The 21,995-nt window shown below is 38.5% G+C and overlaps 2 protein-coding genes across 3 annotated transcripts in view; one reads left to right on the top strand and one right to left on the bottom strand.

Annotated features, from left to right (window-relative positions):
• XPOT (exportin for tRNA) overlaps positions 1-21,995 on the top strand; it is a 166,770-nt gene that overhangs the window by 30,767 nt on the left and 114,008 nt on the right. The gene's annotated exons all lie outside the window — the stretch shown is intronic.
• C5H12orf56 (chromosome 5 C12orf56 homolog) overlaps positions 957-21,995 on the bottom strand; it is an 80,228-nt gene continuing 59,189 nt past the window's right edge. The window contains exons 7-13 of the mRNA XM_061416599.1: positions 19,463-19,569; positions 18,754-18,843; positions 13,953-14,076; positions 11,677-11,751; positions 11,076-11,150; positions 8,200-8,378; positions 957-5,086 (exon numbers count right to left, since the gene is read on the bottom strand). Of these exons, the coding sequence (XP_061272583.1) occupies positions 4,960-5,086; positions 8,200-8,378; positions 11,076-11,150; positions 11,677-11,751; positions 13,953-14,076; positions 18,754-18,843; positions 19,463-19,569 (777 nt within the window). The 3' untranslated portion in view covers positions 957-4,959. The remainder of the gene's footprint in view (positions 5,087-8,199; positions 8,379-11,075; positions 11,151-11,676; positions 11,752-13,952; positions 14,077-18,753; positions 18,844-19,462; positions 19,570-21,995) is intronic.

Genomic DNA, 21,995 nt, shown 5'->3' with positions numbered 1-21,995 from the left:
CCCATGCTAAACTCAGCATAGATTAGGCACTTTGTAGAGTAGCCAGATATTGGGATAGCACTATCCCAGATGTTGGGATATAGTCATGAATAAGACGAATGCGGGCCAGACCCTCATGAAGCTTACATTCGTAAACTCCTGCATTGCAGGAAATAAGTAAGTAAACAAATATAAAGTGAAGTAAGTGATTGGGAGGCCACTTTGGAGTGATCGGAAAAGCCCTTTTTGAAGTGACACTTGACAATCTGGAGGCGTGGTGGGGGGGTGGGGGGATGGGGGGGAAGCATTTGCTAGTGCAAGTGTCCAAGCCTTGAAAGAACTTGGAGGTTTAAAGGAAAACCATAAAAGGCCCATGTGCTTAGGGAGTAGTGAATGAGAAGACTGATTGGATTAGGTCACAAAGGTAGTCAAAGTTCAGGTCATTAAGAGTCCTGAAAGCCATGGTAAGGACTTTGGATTTCATCTTGGGTAATGAGAAGAAAAGAGGTTTAAAGTCATAAATTGTATTGATTTCCTTGTTCAAAAGAATAGTCCACTCTCACCTTAGAGAAGGGTTTTGTAGGAGTCAGGGTGAAAACAAGGTAATGAAATAGTTTATTGCATTAGGTGATGGAGGTTTGGACAAAAATAGAGTAATTATGAGGAGTCAGTAGGTTATTCATATATTTTGAAGGAATTTCCAATAAGCGCTGCTGACGGATTGTGTTTGGAGGATGAAGAGAAAGGAGAAAACACAAAGGTCTCCCAACTGTCTCTTTTTTTTTTTTTTGACTTTTTTTTTTAATTTTATTTTATTTTTAAACTTTACAATATTGTATTAGTTTTGCCAAATATCAAAATGAATCTGCCACAGGTATACCTGTGTTCCCCATCCTGAACCCTCCTCCCTCCTCCCTCCCCATACCCTCCCTCTGGGTCGTCCCAGCGCACCAGCCCCAAGCATTCAGTATCGTGCGTCGAACCTGGACTGGCGACTCGTTTCATACGTGATATTATACATGTTTCAATGCCATTCTCCCTAATCTCCCCACCCTCTCCCTCTCCCACAGAGTCCATGAGACTGATCTATACATCAGTGTCTCTTTTGCTGTCTCATACACAGGGTTATTGTTACCATCTTTCTAAATTCCATATATATGCGTTAGTATACTGGTAGGCTGAATGAAGTAAAATTCACTGAGGAGGAGCAGACTGGTGGAAGAACAGATTTCTTTATTTGGGCAGAAGGCAGGAAAGAAAATTTTAAATTCTATTTGAACATTTTAAATTATATTATGCCCACTTAATAATTTGTAATTGAACTGTTAATACATGATTTAAGGTTCACCCAAATCTGTGCAAGAATAAGCCATGTTATAACAAAGTGCCATACTACCTGGAAAATTAGAATTAATGACATGTATTTAAAGTATAAGTTCTTAAAGTGAGTTAGTGTTTCTAGAGTTTAGAGTTAGGATAATTGCTACCATCGATTGAGGGATTTTTTATTTGTTTGAACCATATGAGATTGCAGATATTGATAATTTTGAACTTGAAAATGGCAATGCCATATGGTTTGTCTCTGTATTCTGGCCATAGAACTATTTGTTTATATATGAATGAATGAGTATTCACAAAAACCCTTAAGGTAGACTTTCTATTAACTTATGCTTGACAAAATGGAAGTTCTGAAAAAGTTAAATAACCTGCTGAAAGTCAGATAACAAGTAGATGGGCAAGAATCAAAACAAGGTCTTGCTGACAAAGCATCTGGACTCTCGGTCACAAGGTTATACCACCCCTATTTCCAGCCAGAATCATTCTGCCTTCCTCTCAATGTAAAAATCTTTAGGTCCAAAAGACAGATGTACAGGCACAGAGTGCTTGGTCTGATGGGATGAAGAATTGCTGACTGTCTTCCTCCTACAGGGAGCCAAGTTCAGGTGGAACTTACAAGTCAGTATTGCATTTTAGAAGTAAATATAGTGAACAAAAAGAAATCAGAGTGAGTTAATACTATTAAAGTTTGCTCAGAAATTCCCATTAAATTCATTTTTTCAAGAAATTTCCAGCTTCTCTTCTACATTTATCACTGAAACCTCTCTACTACACAAATACATTAAATAGAAAACAAGTGATTCTAACCTCAGAGAAAATACAATGCCACTGGCTGAAACATATCACCAGTCAACAAGCTGTGACCACTTTTCGCAAATGCCTTATAGCATGTTTAATACCATACTTAATACCATACTCAGGCATTTCTATACACCGAAAAGTGGCACTACCAGTGAGTGAGAGTCAGTGTGGAAATAAGTAAAATACATCATCAATCAGAGAGACTTTAGGCTTTTCCCTCTTAACATAGTTTCTGGATTATCTAGATTTCACTAAAATGAAGAAACTCTTCATATGTGTATTCTCACCCTGTCTATAATCAATTAGGAACACTATAAGGACAGAATGGCAAAGTCTGCTTGATCAGTTAGTAATTAGCTGTTTAAATCAAAGGTTAAAAAAAGTTTACATGACTGAAAATCTTTCTGTCCACCCTTGGGAAGAATATTTCCCACACAGCTCTTGTGTTGTGAATGTCAATTAGAGTCTACAGTCCTTGGTGATGAGCAGTAGAAATAGTCACCTAATGAAATCATACTCCTGCTGATATAAAACTGAATTTTCAGTATAATAATGAAATGAATCTGTTCTTCATTGCTGTATAGATTAGGGGCTGAGTATAATAGCTAGTCCCCAAATTAGTCCTGGAAATAAGGGCAGTACTTACTAATCTCTAAGTTCTCAGCCAGCTTTGATAGTAGTTTAATAAGTACCAAAACCTAAAACTTCCCGGGTGGCTCAGTGGTAAAGAATCTGCCTGCCATTTCAGGAGACACAGGAGACATGGGTTCGATCCCTAGGTAGAGAAGATCTCCTAATGGGGAAAATGGCAACCCACTCCAGTATTTCTTGCCTGGATAATCCCATGGACAGAGGAGCCTGGCAAGCTACAGTCCATGGGGTCACACACATGGGGTCACAGACATGACTCAGCAACTGAGCACGCATGCACTGAATCCTTACTACTTCCATATACCATGCTACGTGCTTACACAATACCTTTTCATTTAAATCTGACAACCCTCTGGGATAGGTTATATTTTTGTTTTGATTAAGGCTTAGAGACGTTACGGAGAAGGCAATGGCACCCCACTCCAGTACTCTTGCCTGGAAAATCCCATGGATGGAGGAGCCTGGAAGGCTGCAGTCCATGGGGTCGCTGGGGGTCGGACACAACTGAGCGACTTCACTTTCACTTTTCACTTTCACGCATTGGAGAAGGAAATAGCAACCCACTCCAGTGTTCTTGCCTGGAGGATCCCAGGGACGGGGAGCCTGGTGGGCTGCCGTCTATGGGGTCACACACAGTCGGACATGACTGAAGTGACTTAGCAATAGCAATAGAGACGTTAAGTAACTTCCCAAGGTCCAAAACTAATGGGAGAGAAGAGGCAACATGGACAAGAAGGCACGTGGGAGAGAGACCCCCAAGCCCTCTCCAGAGCCTCGCCACGCCTAGCCCAAGGCCAGGGCACTGCCTGGAAGCCGAGGCAGAGCTGAGTCAGTCCTTTTGTCATTCTGCAGGCTCCACACTCATCAGTAGTCAGCCTACTGTCCCATCATTTTTCCAGTTTCAAGTGTTGCTTGCCTTTGTCCTAAGAATCTTTTCAAATTCTCCTGTTTAACAATCTCTTGAGAATAACCCCTCATCTGACAGCCTGGGACACTCATAAACACCATTTTGCTCCCTTTCTGCCCCTAGATTAGAAAGCTTAGAAGACTTATAATCTTGGATGGGTGACAGTGCAGAAGGCTCAGACACTTTCTGGGGCAATGGTGATGACAGCCAGGAGGAAAATGCTTAGTCCAAAGAAAACAGTATTGTTGAAATCAATGTACAACCAGGCACTGAGCCAGAGTAACAGAGGAAAGCACTGCCCATTACAGAATGCTAAGAAGTGTCTCATCACAGGCAGAGAATGTCAGAGCTGGAAGACAACTTGAGAACAAGTTCTACCTAGCCTTTCACATGGTAGAGTAGGCCCTGAAATGAGATCTGGCTTTCTCCAGGTCAAATAGCCGGTTAGTGGCTTAGCCAGAACCAGGAATCAGATGTCCTGAGTTTAACTCTCTCTCTCCACTGCACAGCACAGGCAAGTCTGGCTTGGGAGCTCTTTTTTTGGTGCTGGATTCTTCTCTGATTCTCCCTTAAGTAAGGTGAATGGAGGACCCAGTTCTTGAGTTCTTAGAAACCCAAATCCAATAGTTCAGCAGGGATGCCAAAGTGAAGGTTTTTGTTGGATTAGTTTACTGCCATAAGATATAGTAAGACATTTTAGAAATAACTGGAAGAGCCATAACTGCTTATACACAGTTTCTCTTTCATAGAAACGCTACGAGACTGCTCTCATTAGCCCCAGGTTCGTTTAAGAGTGGCAGAATGCATTTAGTTTTGTTGAAGCAAGTCTAAGCTTCTTTCCCCATGGTAAGTGAGGAACTCACCTTTCTTACATCTATGCCTAGGTTCTTCTGCTCCTTCTTCCGTGAATACTTATATCACTAGAATTTTTACAGGTGGTGTCATCCTGTTGCCCAGTATTTACACTCCCCACAATATATTTTTGGATATGTCGGTGGCTTCATGCCAGTCACCATTATTACACCAAAACTCATCAGGTGCACTTTGTACACTTGCTCTTCATAGGTTTCTGTTTCTTTTATGTCTTTAGAAACTTTTTCTTTTGGAAAAATGCTAGTCTTCAGCAACACTTTATGTCATTGTATTGAACAGTTTCTTTTTAAAGACTTCTCTCAGAGAGGTATTGAGGGAACCTTCAAATAAGATCTTTTTTGTAGAATGCAGGAATAGCTGTATTTCTAATAAATATTAAGTTGACTTCCAATTAACATTTTATACTCTTATTAACATTTCACAGATTGTTTCTGTTCAACCAATTTCAGAACTTCATGGAAAAGTTGAGTGGTAGGTTGGGTAATAGGGTAACATAATGGGAGCCTTTTTTCCAATGCTGGCATGTGAATAAAGTACCTGCAAATTATAAAAAGAAACAAAATAGAGAGCTTTAAAAACAAGACTTTTCACACCAGTCACATCATTAAATACATACTTACTGGCATAGGGCTGTTGAGTGTGGGAGTTTAACCCACAAGACTACCAACACTTAACCCTCCAATCTCCTCCATTTGTGACCTAGAAGACCTCTGCTATGTGAGTCTTTCAGCTCACTGAAGCACTTTACTTCAGCAAAGAAAGTGAATTGCATTAATAATGTATCAGTTATCAAAGCATCAATAAGGAAGCTAGGACTGTCCTCACCACGGTGTGAGCTGAGGCTCCTGCCTCTCATTTTCACAGGCCACACACAGTGGGGAGTTGAAATGAGTCAAGCTGGGGTGAGTGAAGCTTGGCCCCCCACTAGGACCAAGTCGAGGGAAGAGGAGACTTTGTCCCCACGGCCTCAGTGAAGTACAGTTGACCCTTGAACAACATGGGTTTGAACTGCGTGGATCCACTTGGGCTTGGATTTTTTTCAGTAAGTGTATATAAATATAGGTGTAGAACACTGTGCACAGACTTGTGTTGAAGTGGATAGCCTGGCCTTACGTAGGCATGAGGAGATGCTTAATATAAAACTGATAATGTGTGAGTTCTCATATTACTGTTTATAACTTTGCTTTCAAAGACTTACATACCATACAGTATGCTTCTCTTTCCTGTAATTGGAGAAACTGTATCAGCCTATCACCACACGTGTTTTTTTTTAAGTAACAAGGCTTCCAATACTATATTATGAATAGAGTGTGTGCCATAAACATGTTTTTACGATTCATTCATTATTGTATAAGCCAGGTTACCATGAAGTGATCATATTGCTGCTGCTTTGTTACCAGTGCATGAACCATTATGCCTGTACATAAACATAAATTTCTTTTTCACATTATCTTTTCATTTCTTTTGCCTAGTGATTGTAATATATGTAACATCTACAGTGCTTTTTACCATATAAGACAAATTAATGTAGATACATATAGATAGACAGTTCATCTTTTAAAGACAACATGAACTTCCTGTATCAATAAATATGATTTTCTTAATACTATTTTCTCTAGCTGACTTAATTGTAAGAATGCAGTATAAGATACGTATAACATACAAAATATGTATTAATAAACTTTATGTTATCAGAATGGCTTCTGGTCAAAAGTCGGCTATTCGTTAATTTTAGGTGGAGTCAAAAGTTATATATGGATTTTCAGCTATGTAGGGTGTGGCACCCCTAGCTACAACACTGTGCAAGGATCAGCTACTATAGGAAAAAACCAGGGAAGAGACAAAAGTAAGAAAATCTTTAGCTAGACTCTTGGACGGCTTCAAGCATTGCTTCTCAGCCCCGGACGCACATTAGCATCACCTAGAGAGTTTATTTTAAACACCAGTGCCCAGGCACCACCCCAGACAAACTGAACAGTTACAACATTTCTGTATGTGAGTCTTGGGTGTCACATGTAGGAAGGATAACACTAGGGACAAAGAGAGGAGACAGTGGCAAACTGAACAGTGCATTATCTACCTAAGAGGCCAGCTGCTTTTGAGCCCTGGCCAACTATTTTCATGTAGGCATGTGACACTATAGTTGCCATTGTTCTGATTTTTAAATGTGCATAACTATTTTTAAGACATTGATTTATGTGACCCATGCTACAACATGGATGAACCTTGGAAACATCATGCTAAGTGAAAGACACCAGACACAAAGGCCTATGTTGTGTGATTCCATTTGTATGGAATGTCCAGAACAGGCAAATCCACAGAGACGGAGAGTAGATTAGCGGTTGCCGGGTGCTGGGGTGTGACAGCTTCATGGGTAACAGGCTTCTTTGGGAGTGATGAAAATGTTCTGCAATTAGATAGGGGTGGTGGTTGCACAACACTGTGAAATGTATTAAAAGCCACTGAGGGAATTCCCTGGTGATCCAGTGGTTAAGACTCTGTGCTTCTAATGCAAGTGGCCTGAGTTGGATCCTGCATCCCACATGGTGCAACCAAAACAAAAAAGTAAAAATAATAATAAAGTCTTGGCAGTTCCTAGAAGTCCAGTGATTAGGAATCAATACTTTCACTGCTGTAGGCCTGGGTCAAAAAATAGTCTTTAAAAATAAAAAAGCCACTGAATTGCACCCTTTAAAATGTTTAAAATGGTGAATTTCATGCTATATGAATTTTCCTTCAAAAAAAGTGAGGAAAAAATTAGGTCCTGGGCACCAACTCATAGTGGGGCAACCAAAACCCTTTTATGGGGACCAGAATAGAACCTCTGCTATAAAACCACATGGAGGAAAAACAGGACTGACACTGGCCTGTACAGTTGTTTAAAGCAAATCTTTAGGCCACAGTACATGCCTTCCCATCCATGTATGTTTGTCTCCATCCAAAGTAATAACAAAGCTATGCCTGCTGTACCCTTTTCATCTTAAGTTAGACACAACCTGGGTTTGGTTTTGTTTTTCCCTTTAAAGGTGCTAATGCAAAGCTATACCGCTAAGAGCATTTGGCTTTGCCGGCCTATAAATAGAAGTAGGAACCCCTGAGGTGCAGAACAAGCTGGCTGACGAAACAACGCGCTCTACTGTTCTTTCTTACTGTTTTGTTATTGAATGTAAGAGAAGGGTAAATGAAACAACAAAAAAGAAAACCCTAATTACTGCATTCATCATTCCTCCCTTATCAATTGTTTTTCTTTCCCAATGACTGGGTTAATTCACAGCCAATTATATTGTCTCCTTCAGTAGGGTTTCTTACTTTCAGTTACTCAAATGTTAAAATCATTACCAGTTCTGCGAAGTAGATGCTGGCTGAGATAAAGACAGTGAATGAGAAACAGTTCTTCCCAGAGAGCTTTGATGCTTCACTGGTCTCTTCTGGCCTAGGAATGCACTTCAAGTGGCAATAGTTCTTAGACACCCTCCCACCCCAAATCCTGCCTTACCACAGTAAGGTAACTGTGTTATCAAAGTAAAATGTTAAAAACAAACGTTAGAATTTCCTGCTTAATCTTCTAACTATTGGGCTGTGTTGTCGTTTTGCATGAAAATAAAAAATGAGTGGATTTTGTGGAAGATGAGAGTCAGACTTTTTCTTACCTGAATTCTTCTCTGTAGTTGTTCCTAATATACTCAGCTAAAGTCTTGCTGTACTGCAGGCAGCTCTTGAGGATGTAAAACTGCTGGTACAACAAAACCGCTCGGCCAGGACTTAGCAGCTGAAATGAAGCTGAAAGACCCTTCACCACTTGTTTCACAATACTGGCCACAAAAGTAATCTAGACAAGGGAAACACAGTTACACACGCACTGCATGCCACCTGCAAGGGCCACCTGCTTAGCCGGAACCTCAACTAGAAATCTAGGCTGAAGTCCTTGCCACCCTGCCACCCTGATGCCCTTGCATTGTGCTATTTCTTACTGAGTTAGTACTAAGAGAGCACCAGACCATAGACTGACTGGGTTTGCCAGTTGCCCCCCTAAAATCTGGATCAGAACTAGACCTGACTGTCAAAGGAGTTTGACTCCAAAGCAGAAGGAGAACATTGGAAGCATAAATTTAGGCTACTGTAAAAAACAGAAAGGAATACTACTACCCTTTCAGGCTCTAACCAGAAGGTCATTCTGGATGCTCATTAAATTAGCACTGACAAAATTTCCCTTTTCTATTCACGTGGCTACTGACCCTTCCTAAGTAAGGCAGGTGATCTGAAGTTTCCCCAACCCAGATCCATTTACACATATTGACTAAATATTGTGTCAGGAAAATGCAGATTGAGATCAGAGAGTCTGGAGCAGAGAAACAAAGCAATGCCCATTTGGGAATTAAATTTTTAATTTCTTTAGCATCTTGCTGTAATCAAGAAAGAGAATCAGCCAGAGCTGACTGGCATGCAGGTATATTCAATGATTCCACCAGTTTCCCTGCTTGCAAATTTCTCTCAAATGGTCTGTTTCTACCCAGACTCTTTAGAAATAGGTTAATACTGAAGTTTTCAACACTGTTTGTGGTCCTTTTGCCATCTTTCATCCTGACATGCTTTATGGTCACAGGCTGGCCACATACTCAGCTCAGTTCCTTTGGTGAACCAACCCTAGAGGTTGATAAGAAAACTTTCCTGTCGCTTGGAGTTCTTAGGACCCCAAATTTCACACAATAGTTTAGATGATGAGGTCTGCAAACACCCCACACAAAAAGTAAGGGTCTTGCATCATGCACATATGAACTACTATCGCTGGGAGTGACTGTAACTTTACAACACTCTTTGAAGTGGGGCTGAGACTGGTTAGAGTCTATGTCTGCTAAAGGACCCAGATTCCTGGCTCAACCTCTGTATAAGGCAGTTGGCTGTACTACTGACAAGTGTACCCTTTGACTGCAGTCAGGTTTTTATACATACATGTCACAGAGATCTGGCAATTGGATTCCCTAAGACAGACTCAATATCAAAATAGCTCAAAGCAGGAAACCACTGACGGTTAAAAGAAGCATGTTCATGTATGGAAGGAGAACATAATACTACATGTCAATCCTCTATTAGCAACAAAAATTTAGTTTGCATTACTACCTTTTGAAAAGATTTCCAATTAAATCTATGTTGACTACACGGACAAATACATGAATGAATAAAGGGAAAGTAAGTTTGGGGAGATGAGAAGAGATTAATGGATAAAGCCTTTCTTAGAGTTAATTCAGCAGATATTTTATTTAACATCTATTATGTGCCTGGCACAAAACACAGAGCTCCTACCCTTATGGCCCCTGGAGTTTGGGAAGAAAGACATTGTATCAATCATGATAGACTAGATTATGTGATGGTAGTAAATCTCACAAAATATCAATGCTTTGTTTAACACAGGGAACGTTTATTATTTGCTCATGCTGTATGTTCCTTAAGGATCGGTAGGGGTTTCTGCTCATTGTAGTCACTGGTCCACATTCCAGAACCGACCTAATTTCGAGTGGGTAGGGAAGTGTACTGCTACTACTTGCCTGAAAGGAGAGAAACCCAGAATATATACGGACACTAATGGCTACCACAAGACAGAATCAAATATTAACACAGTGTAGACTGCAACAGTAACAAGTCCTATGTAGAAAAGGAAAAAGTCGCCATGCTCTGACAATGTGTGCCCGTGATGGAAGAATCTGATATAATCAGAATGAGAGAATCATCACCTCCACCCCACACAAGCAAGGGGCACTGAGGCCTGAGGATGAGTAGGAGTTAATTAGGTGTAAAAAGAAGAAAAAAGCACTTCAAGCAGACAGACAGAGGGAATGGTAAAGACCATGTGATGGAGTTGGGAGTATCAGGGTGGGCAGTGGGTGTGAGACCCACATAGCTGGCAGAGTGAGGGACCAAATGAGGCTGTAGGGTTATAACATGCACAGCCTTGTAGGCCATATTCAAGTTTCTAGTCTTCATTTGTTGTCTTCATTTATTATGAGCACGTGATTTAAAGCAAGTGATGACATAATCAGATTTTTTATTTTGAATAGATTCCTTTGACTGTAGTCTGGTGGAAAGACAGGACAGACCATGTAGATGCAATTAGAGTGTCAAGGAGAGAGGTGGTGATACCACAGACCAGGATGGCGGCTGCTAGGACAGAGTGGCCACAGTACTAAAAGTGTGCTACTCATACTCGCCAACTCACACTCACTGTTTAAGATGAATGTTCGTGTTTTTCACTTAATTATACAGCCAGTGTTTTAAAATTCTATTTTCTACGTATATCTTAGGGCTTTTCATTAAATAAAAATCACATTTAAGATGTTATTTCAATATCTTAAACATTCAGGCCCCAAATAGAAAAATATTTTATTTTGACTAATAAAATTATCAAATGTACATTTTCTTCTGTTTTAGAAACTTGACCCCTTATAGAGAAATAGTCATTAAGTAAGCACAAGAGCATCTGTTTCATCAGCCTTGAGTGATAGTTTTGTTTCTGCTTCTAGAAGGTACTTACTATGGGAGGACAACTTTGTAGAAAGGACATTATCCAGCTAATAGCAAACTTTGTTGACTCCAATCCAATATTTCCCTAAAAAAAAATGCAAGGAAATAAGCAAGTTATATTCATGAAGTTAAAACATAGCTAAAAAGATATTCCTTTTCAAATATATTTTATCCTGATTAATCAGATCTTTAAGATGAGTATTTAGGAACATAAGCTAGATGAACACTTACGAGCAATAGTAGTCCTATCATTTACATCACCCAATTTTGGAGATTATCTCTAATACAAGCATTTTAATTATAGAATATATATATATATATCATATAACAGGGCTTCCCAGGTGGCTTGGTGGTAAAGAATTAGCCTGCCAATACAGGAGACGCGGGTTTGATTCCTGAGTTATCAAGATCCCCTGGAGAAGAAAATGGCAGCCCGCTCCAGTATTCATGCCTGGGAGATACCATGGACAGAGGAGCCTTGAAGGCTACCATGCATAGGGTCACAAAAGAGTCAGATGTGACTTAATGACTCAACAACAACAGTATATATCATATAATGATCATGACATACAAGATAATGACACAAAGTATGTATAATAAAACCATTGTACCTGCTGAAAGACAAGAAGTATCTCATACAAAAGTGCTGTAGCTGTATCTGTATATTCCAGGATAAGCTTCTGTAACTAGAATTTTAAATAGTAATCAATGCAGTATCATTGGCAGAGCCAGAAAATAATCATTTCTTCTGGTTCTCCTTAGGTATTTATAAAAAGAATTTATGATCAGTAGAAAGTATTAGTGTGGTTAATTTTCTTGTTCTGTTTGATTCAATCATTCTCAAAAAAGTTGCTCTCATAAAATGACTGCACATATAATAATGGCTAAGAAACTGGGTCAGGAAAAGAAGATACAGCCTACAGAATACTGACATGCAAAAAAAATGCACACTGATTTGCAGTGTCATTCAGATCAACCATCCTGCTTCCTTTCAAGAATGTAGACATATACTCCCCAGAATTGAAGTAGGAGATTCTCCAGGGAATTAAGTCTTATGCCCAACTTGAAGGATAACTCCTTCTGTGGTATGGGTAAATGTAGAGTTAGAGAAATTTTGTGGTGGTTGTTCTCAAGAAATTCAAACAGTTGGTGAAGCTGTCTCCTAGCCCACAGGCCACTTGGTGCATGAGAACTGTGTCTGTAGGCATGCTACAAGGCCCCACATTTTCCCTAACTATCCTTTGCAAGGAAGAGTTCTAGTTTGAAACCACCTGCTCTATTAGACCTTGGAACCAGAATTTATATAATCTGCTCATGGTTTCATTCATAGCCCAGGTGCAAAAGACCAGCAGGTCCAAAAACAGGAAATTCAGACCTGTCTATACTGCTCACTGGATGTTTTCATATGGAAATATCAAAGGCAAATCAAATAAACTAATCTAAAACCAAGCTCATTATTTCCCCTTTAAACCTACTATTCTTGTTATGTTGTTATCTGTCACCCAGACCAGAATCTAAAAGTCATCTAATATTAATTCTTTATATTTTTATCCACTCAGATTCCTAAAAATTTCTGGAATCTTTCCTCCTCACAATTACCATCTTTCTTTTTTCATTTATTTATTGAACAAACATGCATCAGACACAGTACTCACTGGAGTCCCATACTGTACTAATGGAGAGTAACAGAGATGTGGTTACTGCCCTGGTGGAATATACAAGGGCTTCCCTGGTGGCTCAGAGGGTAAAGCGTCTGCCTGCAATGCAGGAGACCTGGGTTCAATCCCTGGGTCAGGAAGATCCCCTGGAGAAGGAAATGGCAACCCACTCCAGTACTCTTGCCTGGAAAATCCCATGGACAGAGAAGCCTGGTAGACTACAGTCCATGGGATTGCAAATCTAGTGGGGAACAGATATCAATCTAATAATCACATAAATAAATACACAGTTATACACTGAGACAAGGGCTGTGGAAGAAAGGCACAGGAAGTTGGGAGAGCTGTAAAAAGAAAGCCTAGTGTTGTCTGGGGGTCAAGGAAGGCTTGCTTCTTGGCCCCTGTCATCCCTCAGCTGGACTACAGCACTAGCTTCTTAACATCTCTGTCAGTCTTGTTTCCATCCTCCTCTTTTATCCCTAATCCACTCATTCCAGTGTTGAAACTGGTACTGCAGATACTCCATATACAGTCTGTAATAATATTTGATGTTATATTTGACCAATTAATGCCTGTCTCTTCAACCTATGAGGACAGAAGTTGTGTCTATTTTGCTTTTTATTTGCAGCCTGCTGCCTAGCACACTGTTTAGCTCATAACAGACACTCAATAAATATTTATTGAATAAATAAGTGAATTTAAGACCTTTCTAAAACATAACTCTGATTGTGTGTTCAAGAACTATCAAATCATGTCCACCCTTTAAAGAAATTCTGTGTTGGCCTACTCAAACTAATAATAACCTGATTTATTCTCTCAGAGTAATTACATTAGGCACCTCTAATGTTTTAGTAAAACTTTAAACAACTAATGCTGTTTGCACTACTTAGATAGGTAAGGAAATGATAAACGAAGACAAGAACGTTAACCCTGATATATCTCTAAGACAGTGCTTTTTTACCCATTAGACCCCTGCTGTGGAATTATATACATAAATATTTTACAGAGACAGATGTAAACAGATTTATCTAATATATACAGAATACTGTTTTCTCAGTATGCATACTTTAAAACATATAAAATGGATATAATATTGACGAATAGCTAAGTTTTGAGGTTAATAACAAAATATTAACTTTGATTTAATTATGTTTCTATATTCTAAGACTCATGGTCCACATAGAAGAACTCCTATATATTGTAGTTAGTCTATTCCAAAACTTTCATCTCACCTCATCATCCAAAGACATCTCAACTAAAGTTGAGTCAGCCACCAACTGGATGTCAAACACAGGACCTGATTTTGGAATCTGAGGCTCGCTAATTAAAATTACCAAAAGGTTAAATAGTGTTCCCCTGAAAAAAAATAAAGGCAATTAGTGAGTTAAGTTTAAAAAGAAAAGCAGTGACACCAAGTTTGCAGGCACTGAGTGTAATTATATTTAAAAGTATGAAGCACTGTGGACTGTTTATTTTAATTGAGGTATAATTGATTTATAATATTATGTATACAGTAGTGATTCAAAAAATTTTATAGGTTATACTCCATTTATACTTATTACACACTATTGGCTATATTCCCTGTCTTGTATAATACATCCTTGCAGCTTATTTATTTTATACATAGTAGTTTGTACTCTTAGCTCCCTACCTCTATTTTGCCCCTCCCTCCATCCCTCTGCCCAATGGTTAGAGCACTTAGTTTGTTCTTTATATCTGTGAGTCTGCTTCTTTTTTGTTAGATTCATTAGTCTTATTTTTTAGATTCTACATATAAGTGATATCGTAGAGTTTTTTGACTCTAGAAACCGTTTGTAACAAACCGTCTCAGAGGTCTATTGTTAACTAAAGATCGCTAGCTATTAGTGAATAAAAGTAGTATTAAACTTCATGTCTTTCAAATGCAGTGTACAGTCCCCTAACATATACTAATAACCCACTTAAATGTTACTGCATATTTGAATAATATATCATGCTGTTTGAAAATAAAAAGGCTCACACACACAAAAATCACAATTCAAAACATGCTTCCTGAGAAGCTGGGTCAGTAATCCCATTTTCATATGTATAGTACAACGCCTGTAAGGTTGAAAAAAAGCTGAAGGCAGACCACTAGAAAAATCCGTTCCCTAATTGAAGACAATATCAGAGAAGTTTTGACATAGAGGAGCAATAAAAGAATGTACATATAGGACTATATAAAAATCCTCTATATTCTTAAGCATTCCTTTCATAAGGGAATAAAGAATATAAACAATCTTATTTAGTAATATTTGGAGGCTTCCTAATCTTTTTACAGTCATTTAAATCATTACCATGATAAGTTTACCAAAATTCTAATAAAAATGCAATTCCCCTCCTTTCACCAACTCAAAAAACAAATCTAGTTCTCATATCTGCAAAAGAAGTTAGCACATTGTCAATTACCACATTGCTCAAAAAAAGCAGGATATGTCCTACAGGATATTTGCTAATGTTTTATTCAGGCTGTTTTAAAACAGCCAGTCTATTTTCAGAAGATACTTCCAAAATCAACAAAATAATCTATTTAGAAGCTTTCCTGATACTAAGTTTGAATTGATATTCCATTCACTGTAATATTTAATTATAGTCCTTTATTTTCAGCAACAGCTTCTTTTCAAACTATCATATATCCTAGGCTAAAGGGAGGTACTCTCAAATTCTGAGTCACTGTGGTAAGTTGAATACATGACTTCAACCATAAGAGTACTGAAAAAAAGGAAGGGTTATGGCATATTTAAAGAATACAATGAAGTGGGTTGAACTAATAAAATCTCTTTATGAAAGAAATAAAGAGGAAAATGCTGAAATGAATAAATGTTTTTTTATTTTCTCAAATGGAATTTAATTTTAAATCTATCCCTTCTGCAATCTGTCCCTTCTGCCAACTCAATTTAAAATCCATAAAGTCAATAACAGATAAAATAAATTTTATTCTAAAATGGTATTTCATCCTGACTCATTATAATAGACACCTTAGGGTTGACATCACACCCTTAAAAATGGTACCAACAGTTTGATACTTTTATTGTTTAGATTGTTATTCCCAGTGTAAGATTTTTTTTAATATTACAGTATCTTAAAGTACAGACTTTGAAGGGCACATTCATGGTCTCATAAGTCATTCTGTGTTATTTTGGTAAGCAGAGTTTTAATATGGCTTCCGAGATTTGCATCCTGTAGTATATACACTCTATATGATCCCTTCCCTAAAGTATGGTCAGGACCTGGGAAAATATTAGGCTTTCATTCTCGTCATTAAGTTATGTTAGATGAGAAAGGTGAAGAAATTTTGCAAATGTAATTAAGATCCCCAGTGAGTTGACTTTTGAGTTAATCAAAGAGAGATCATCCTGAGTGGGCCTAAGCTAATGAGACGAGTCCTTTAAAAGAGAGTTTGGGCCTTTTCTGAGCTCAGAGATATTCTCCTGCCAAGAAGCAAGCTGTCATGAGTTTTACAGCTATAAGGAAATTAATTCTGCTAACAACTACCCAAATGAGTTTGGAAGAGGGCCCCAAGCCTGAGACTGCAGCCCCAGCCAACCACCTTGATTACATCCTTGTGAGACCCTGAGCAGAGGAGCCAGCTAAGCTGTATCCAGATTTCCTGATCCACAGAAACTGTCAGATATTATTGAAGCCACTAAATTTGTGGTATTGGGTTGGTCAAAAAGTTCATTCGGGTCTTCCTGTAAGATCTATGGAAAAACCCAAATGAACTTTTTGACCAACTCAATAATTTGTTACATGGCAATAGATTATTAGTTGTGCTAGTTAATGGTACAGATAACATGATTTGACCACTATGAATATAAAAATTGACTGAAAAGTTAATATTACAACCAACTATAGCAATATACTATATGTACCAAAGAACATGAGAAGAATTTGTTGTATCAGGAAAGAAGCTTGATACAGTAGGGCTGATGTGGCAGAACCAAGTTAAGACAGAGCAATTAAAATGCAACACTTTCCAACAGAGATTGGTAAGAATGATTTTCTCCAATTAGGATAAAGAAAAGTAGAGACCAAAAGGTGGACCAAGGGGGTAACGTGATTTAGCAATAACTTCAGTGTGGGAGAAGACATAAATATCAGACATAATTTTGAATCTCTCTCTTGGATATTGGGAAAAGGGCAGTATTGTCAACTACATAAAGAAGTATGCAGAAAAAAAAAAGTATGCAGAGAAAACAGCAGTATATTTTCCTTGTATGCTGTGGAGTAGGGGTCAACAAACTATGGCCTGCAGGCCCAATAGCCCAGAGCCTGTTTTTATAAATAAAACTTTATTGGAATACCGCTGTGCCCTTTCCTTTGCATATTGTCTATGGCTGCTTTTGTGACAATGGCAGAATTAAGTAGTTTCAACAGAGACTATGTAGCCTTTTGCAGAAACATTTGACCACCCTGCTGTAAAGCACAGTATGCCTATAGTCCTTGACACACAGCAAGTTGCTTAAGATATGCTAATGACCATTATCAGTAAAATTTATTTGTAAAAGTCTCTAATAAATAGCCTGGACAAAACAGTACTAAAAGTTCTTATTCTTCCTTCCAGTTCAAATGTTTCAGAGTCCATGGCGCTCCTCCTTCTTCCACTTTATGATGCAAGAAATGTAGATAAACAGTTGATTAAAAGGGTGGGAGGAAATTAAGATTTTAGCCAGACCATTGCCCAGGGATATAATTCATAGCCTATAAATCTCATAAAAAGGTCCAACAGCTAATATGCAAACACACACTTTCTGTGGCAAAGAATGCTATTGTCCCACACTATACATTCTCCCATTCTTCCTTTGAATAACAGCTGTCCCATTGCCATCTAAAGTTTAGCTAGGCATATAGAAGTCCAACTACAGACACATTTTGCGGCCTTTTTTGTGGCTAGAAATGCTGTATGCCTAAAATTCTCACCAATAGAAGGAAAGCAAAACTATTATGCAGTCCATGGGGTCTCAAAGAGTGGAACATGACTTAGTGACTGAACAACAACAACAAAAGTCTTCTGTGCCTTGCTTTAAAAAGAAATTTGGGAAGCTGCTATATAGCACAGGAAGCTCAGCTGGTTGCTCTGTGATGGCCTAGAGGAGTAGGATTTGCAGCAGTGGGGAGGGCGGAAGGGGGAGCAGACGAGATCGAGAGAGGGGATGTATGTATACTTACAGCTGATTCACGTCGTCGTACAGCAGAAACTAAACAACATTATAAAGCAATTATACTCCAATTAAAAAAACAAGTAAATAAAAATATATTCCTAAGTAAAAAGAAGAAGAAATTTATTTGCCCTTCCTGATTCCCACAGGGTGTGGTGAAGGCAAGAAGTTCAGCCAGCTAACCATGAGGACAAAGATAGCATATGATAGAAGACAGTAGAGCAACAAAAAGGAGGAAACCTAGGTCTCTGGCTGGTCTTATAGCAAAAAGCATGGCTCTTTACTCTGGACTAATATGTAAGAAAGATGTAAATTTCTCTCTTCTCTGGGACACATATTTTGGAGTAACTTTATTACACCTCTTACCCTCCAATATTCACTCCAAGATTGTATGTATCCTAAGTCGTTTTGGTCGTGTCCGACTCTTTGCGACCCTATAAACTGTAGCCCACCAGGCTCCTCTATCCATGGGGTTCTGCAGGCAAGAATACCGGAGTGGGTTGCTATGCCCTCTTCCAGGGGATCTTCCCAACCCAGAGATCAAACCTGTGTCTCCTGCAGTTCCTGCATTGCAGGCAGATTCTTACCACTAAGCCACCGGGAAAGCCCCTTGGTCTTCAGATGATGACAAAAGATAAACTTAGGATAACAAAATCTTTGTGCCCTCAGTAATCAGAGAGAACTCAATTTGCACCAGTTAACCTGTTCATCACAGAAGGAAGGGAGAGACAAAAGAGTTTAATATATTTACAAAGGGATCAAGCAGAGAAGTCAGAGAATTATGAGTTCTAGAAGACACTCGAAAGAGTAGTTAGTGGGTTGCAGCTACAAGATCTCAATTTTTAAAAGGCCTTACTTCTTAGCTGCTAATATGTTCAGGCGCAATGACTCAGTTTCTGTTTCTCTGAACATCCGTCCCAGAGTCTGTATAATTTCAATGCACACCCTGTAAAACAGAGAGGAAAAATGTCACAGAAATGGCATGACTTCATTATGAGTTCAGAATTTCACAAAATCAGTAATCCTTAATAGAATTACATTCAGATACCCATTTAAAAAAAGTATAGGAAGGAAATTCTATATATCAAATCGCCAGCATTGGTTGCAAGCCTACTCTGTGATGGCTACATGGTAAGCACTCAGAAATATTTGTTGAATGAATAAATTAATAAGTGCATGTCAGGATTACAAGTCATTATCATATTGATTTTTGTACTTATTTTTTGCAAAGTTTTAATGATAATCACACTATTTTAAAACAAAATTTAATCATCTTAACTGTTTCAAGTAGGTAATTTTTCAAAATTTCAAATGTAAAAAAATGTAAAATTTCAAATGTAAAAAAAATTGATTTTTTTCCCCTTTGGGGACAGCCAGTATTACTAGTTCCTTGTGTAGTTTTTGACCACACAATTAGAACAAAATAAATGCTATTTTAAAAAATCTATGTGAAGCAAAATTTGCAGCACTATTTATCATTAAAACAGTACATATTTTGCCCAGTGCCTTCTATTTATTTAACATCCTAAGGAAAAAATATCTGTGATTATCCAGTTAGTACTTACACCAGCTCATCAGCCCTTTGGCTTCTATTGTGAAGTGCATTCTTATCCCTAGACTCTGGCAAGTATTCATGAAGTTTGTTCACTAGGAAATAGAAAAGGTCACTGGTCTGTGAAAGCAAGCAGGAAAGAAATGGTAATTCAGTTCAGTTCAGTTCAGTCGCTCAGTCTTGTCTGACTCTTTGCGACCCCATGGGCTGCTGCATGCCAGGCCTCCCTGAGTTACCTGTTGGCAAAACTGTCGATTCTTCCATAATAAAAATAAGAAATTATTTGTTCTTTGATTAGGGAGAAAGGGATTTATAATCTCTGTCATTAACGTTAGCATAACCCAAATTGAAAACATACCTTTACTTAAAACCAGGAGACCACTGTCCTACTGAACAGAGCCAGAGCTAAAAATGAGCAGGTGATGCTGGGAGACAGCTTCACCATTAATACTGAAGATCATCCAGAAGTAGGTATATAATTTAGGCAAGTCATTAAGTCACCTGGAATAACAAGGTGTTAAATGGGGGCCTCTATATATCCAGCCTTTCCAAAGTAATATGGCTTTTGTGAGAATATGTCTAGAAAAGCACTCATTGTGAAATGTTTACTAATTCAAAAACAAATGAATGGCAGTGGTATAGCCTGTGAAGATGGTGCAGAATGATTATAATACTTCTGTTAAAACAGTGGAAATGTAGATTGCCATTTCTGCCAAAATAAACACTGACTTAAGAGTGGGGAAACAAATTTTTTTGTGTGTGTTCCTATCCAGTCTCATGAGATAACTGAGCACGACAATAAGCACTGGCCCATGAAATGAGGCAAGTTGGTACTAATGAGAAATAGGATGTAATGGCTTCTGTTTTCTATCTATCTGTTGTTCCTTTTCTCCCCAGGACTTTTTCATTTACTTGTGGCAACCTAGACTCCTTGTTTAGACAGGTACATGTTTGCTCTTATGTAGTTAATGTGGCATGAGAAAAGGCGGGGATGGCAAATGGAGAATGGGAAGGAGAAGAGGGGCAAATGGACACCTTGGCCCACTGAGAAGTGCTGGGATTTGCCCAGTGCCCTGGTAAATTAGCAGAGTATGGTAGCTTTACACGCTGACTCTGGAGCCAGGCTGCGTGTGTGCTCAGTTGTGTCCAACTCTTTGCGACCCCATGGACTGTAGCCCCCAGGCTCCTCTGTCCATGGGATTCTCCAGGCAAGAACACTGGAGTGGGTTGCCATTTCCTCCTCTAGGAGATTGTCCCAACCCAGGGATCAAACCCACATCTTCTGCATTGGCAAGTGGATTCTTTACCACTTGAGCCACCTAGGAAGCCCAGTTCCGCCACTGGGTAGGTGCAGGATGTTTGGCAAATTACTTATATATTCTATAGCTCTTCATCTCTAAAATGGGATTAATAGAAGTTGATGTTAGGATTGATAAGACATTATTCGTAAAGCCTGAACTGTACTCAACATATTATACATGCTTAATAAATATCAGTGATTATTGTAATCTCCCACCTGCTCAGTGGTTCAGGAATTTTCACGTTTAAAATATCTTCCACCTACTAGCAACAACATGGAAGAATCTCAAAAACATTATGTCAAAAAGAAGCCAAACACAAACTCCAGTACAACTCCATGTAACTGGAATTCTAGGAACAGCAAAATTAATCTATGACAGAAAATACAATAGTTGCCTGAGGACATGGGCCAGAGGAAACTGAGTGCCAGAGGGCACAATTTAGCCCTAAGAGGTGATAGAAATGTTCTAAATCGTGATTGGGTGGTGCTTATACAGTTATATACCTTTGCTGAAACTCTTTAAACTGTATGTTAAAACTCTTTAAACTCTTAAAATATATGTGCATTTAATTATATGTAAATTGGACCCCAGTATTTCTCTGAAGAAGATATACAAATTGCCAGTTAGCATGGGAAAAACTGCTCAATGTCACTAACCATTAGGGAAATGTGAATCAAAACTACTAGACACACCCTAACACCCATCAGAATGACTGCTTCAAAAAACCAGTAAATAAAAGGAGTGGAAAAACTGGAGACTTTATGCACTGTTGGTGAGAATGTAAAATGGTACAGCTGCTGTGCAAAACAGTATGGCAGTGCCTAAAAAAATTAACAATAGAATTACTATATGATTTAGCAATTCTGCTTCTAACTGGGCTCCAAAAAGAATTGAAAGCAGGGTCTTAAAGAGATATTTACACATCCATGTTCATAACAACATTATTCACAATAATTAAAACACAGAAGCAATCCAAGTGCTAATCAGTGGATGAATGGATAAATAAAATGTGGTATTACGTGTCTGGAATATTATTCAGCCTTAAAAAGGAAGGAAATCCTGACATATCCTTTCACTTCAGTGAATCTGGAAGACATCATGTCAAGTGAAATAAGTCAATCACAAAATGATAAATGCTGTATGATTCCACTTACATGAGGTGTTTAGAATAATCAAACTCATAGAAACGCAAAGGAAAATCATGGTTGCCGGGGGCTGGGGGAGGGGAAATGAGGAATTATTGTT

This window comes from Bos javanicus, chromosome 5 (genome assembly GCF_032452875.1).
Source record: "Bos javanicus breed banteng chromosome 5, ARS-OSU_banteng_1.0, whole genome shotgun sequence".
Classification (NCBI taxonomy): domain Eukaryota; kingdom Metazoa; phylum Chordata; class Mammalia; order Artiodactyla; family Bovidae; genus Bos; species Bos javanicus.
Note: the sequence above shows the minus strand (reverse complement) of the source record. Positions and strands in the feature narration are given on the sequence as shown.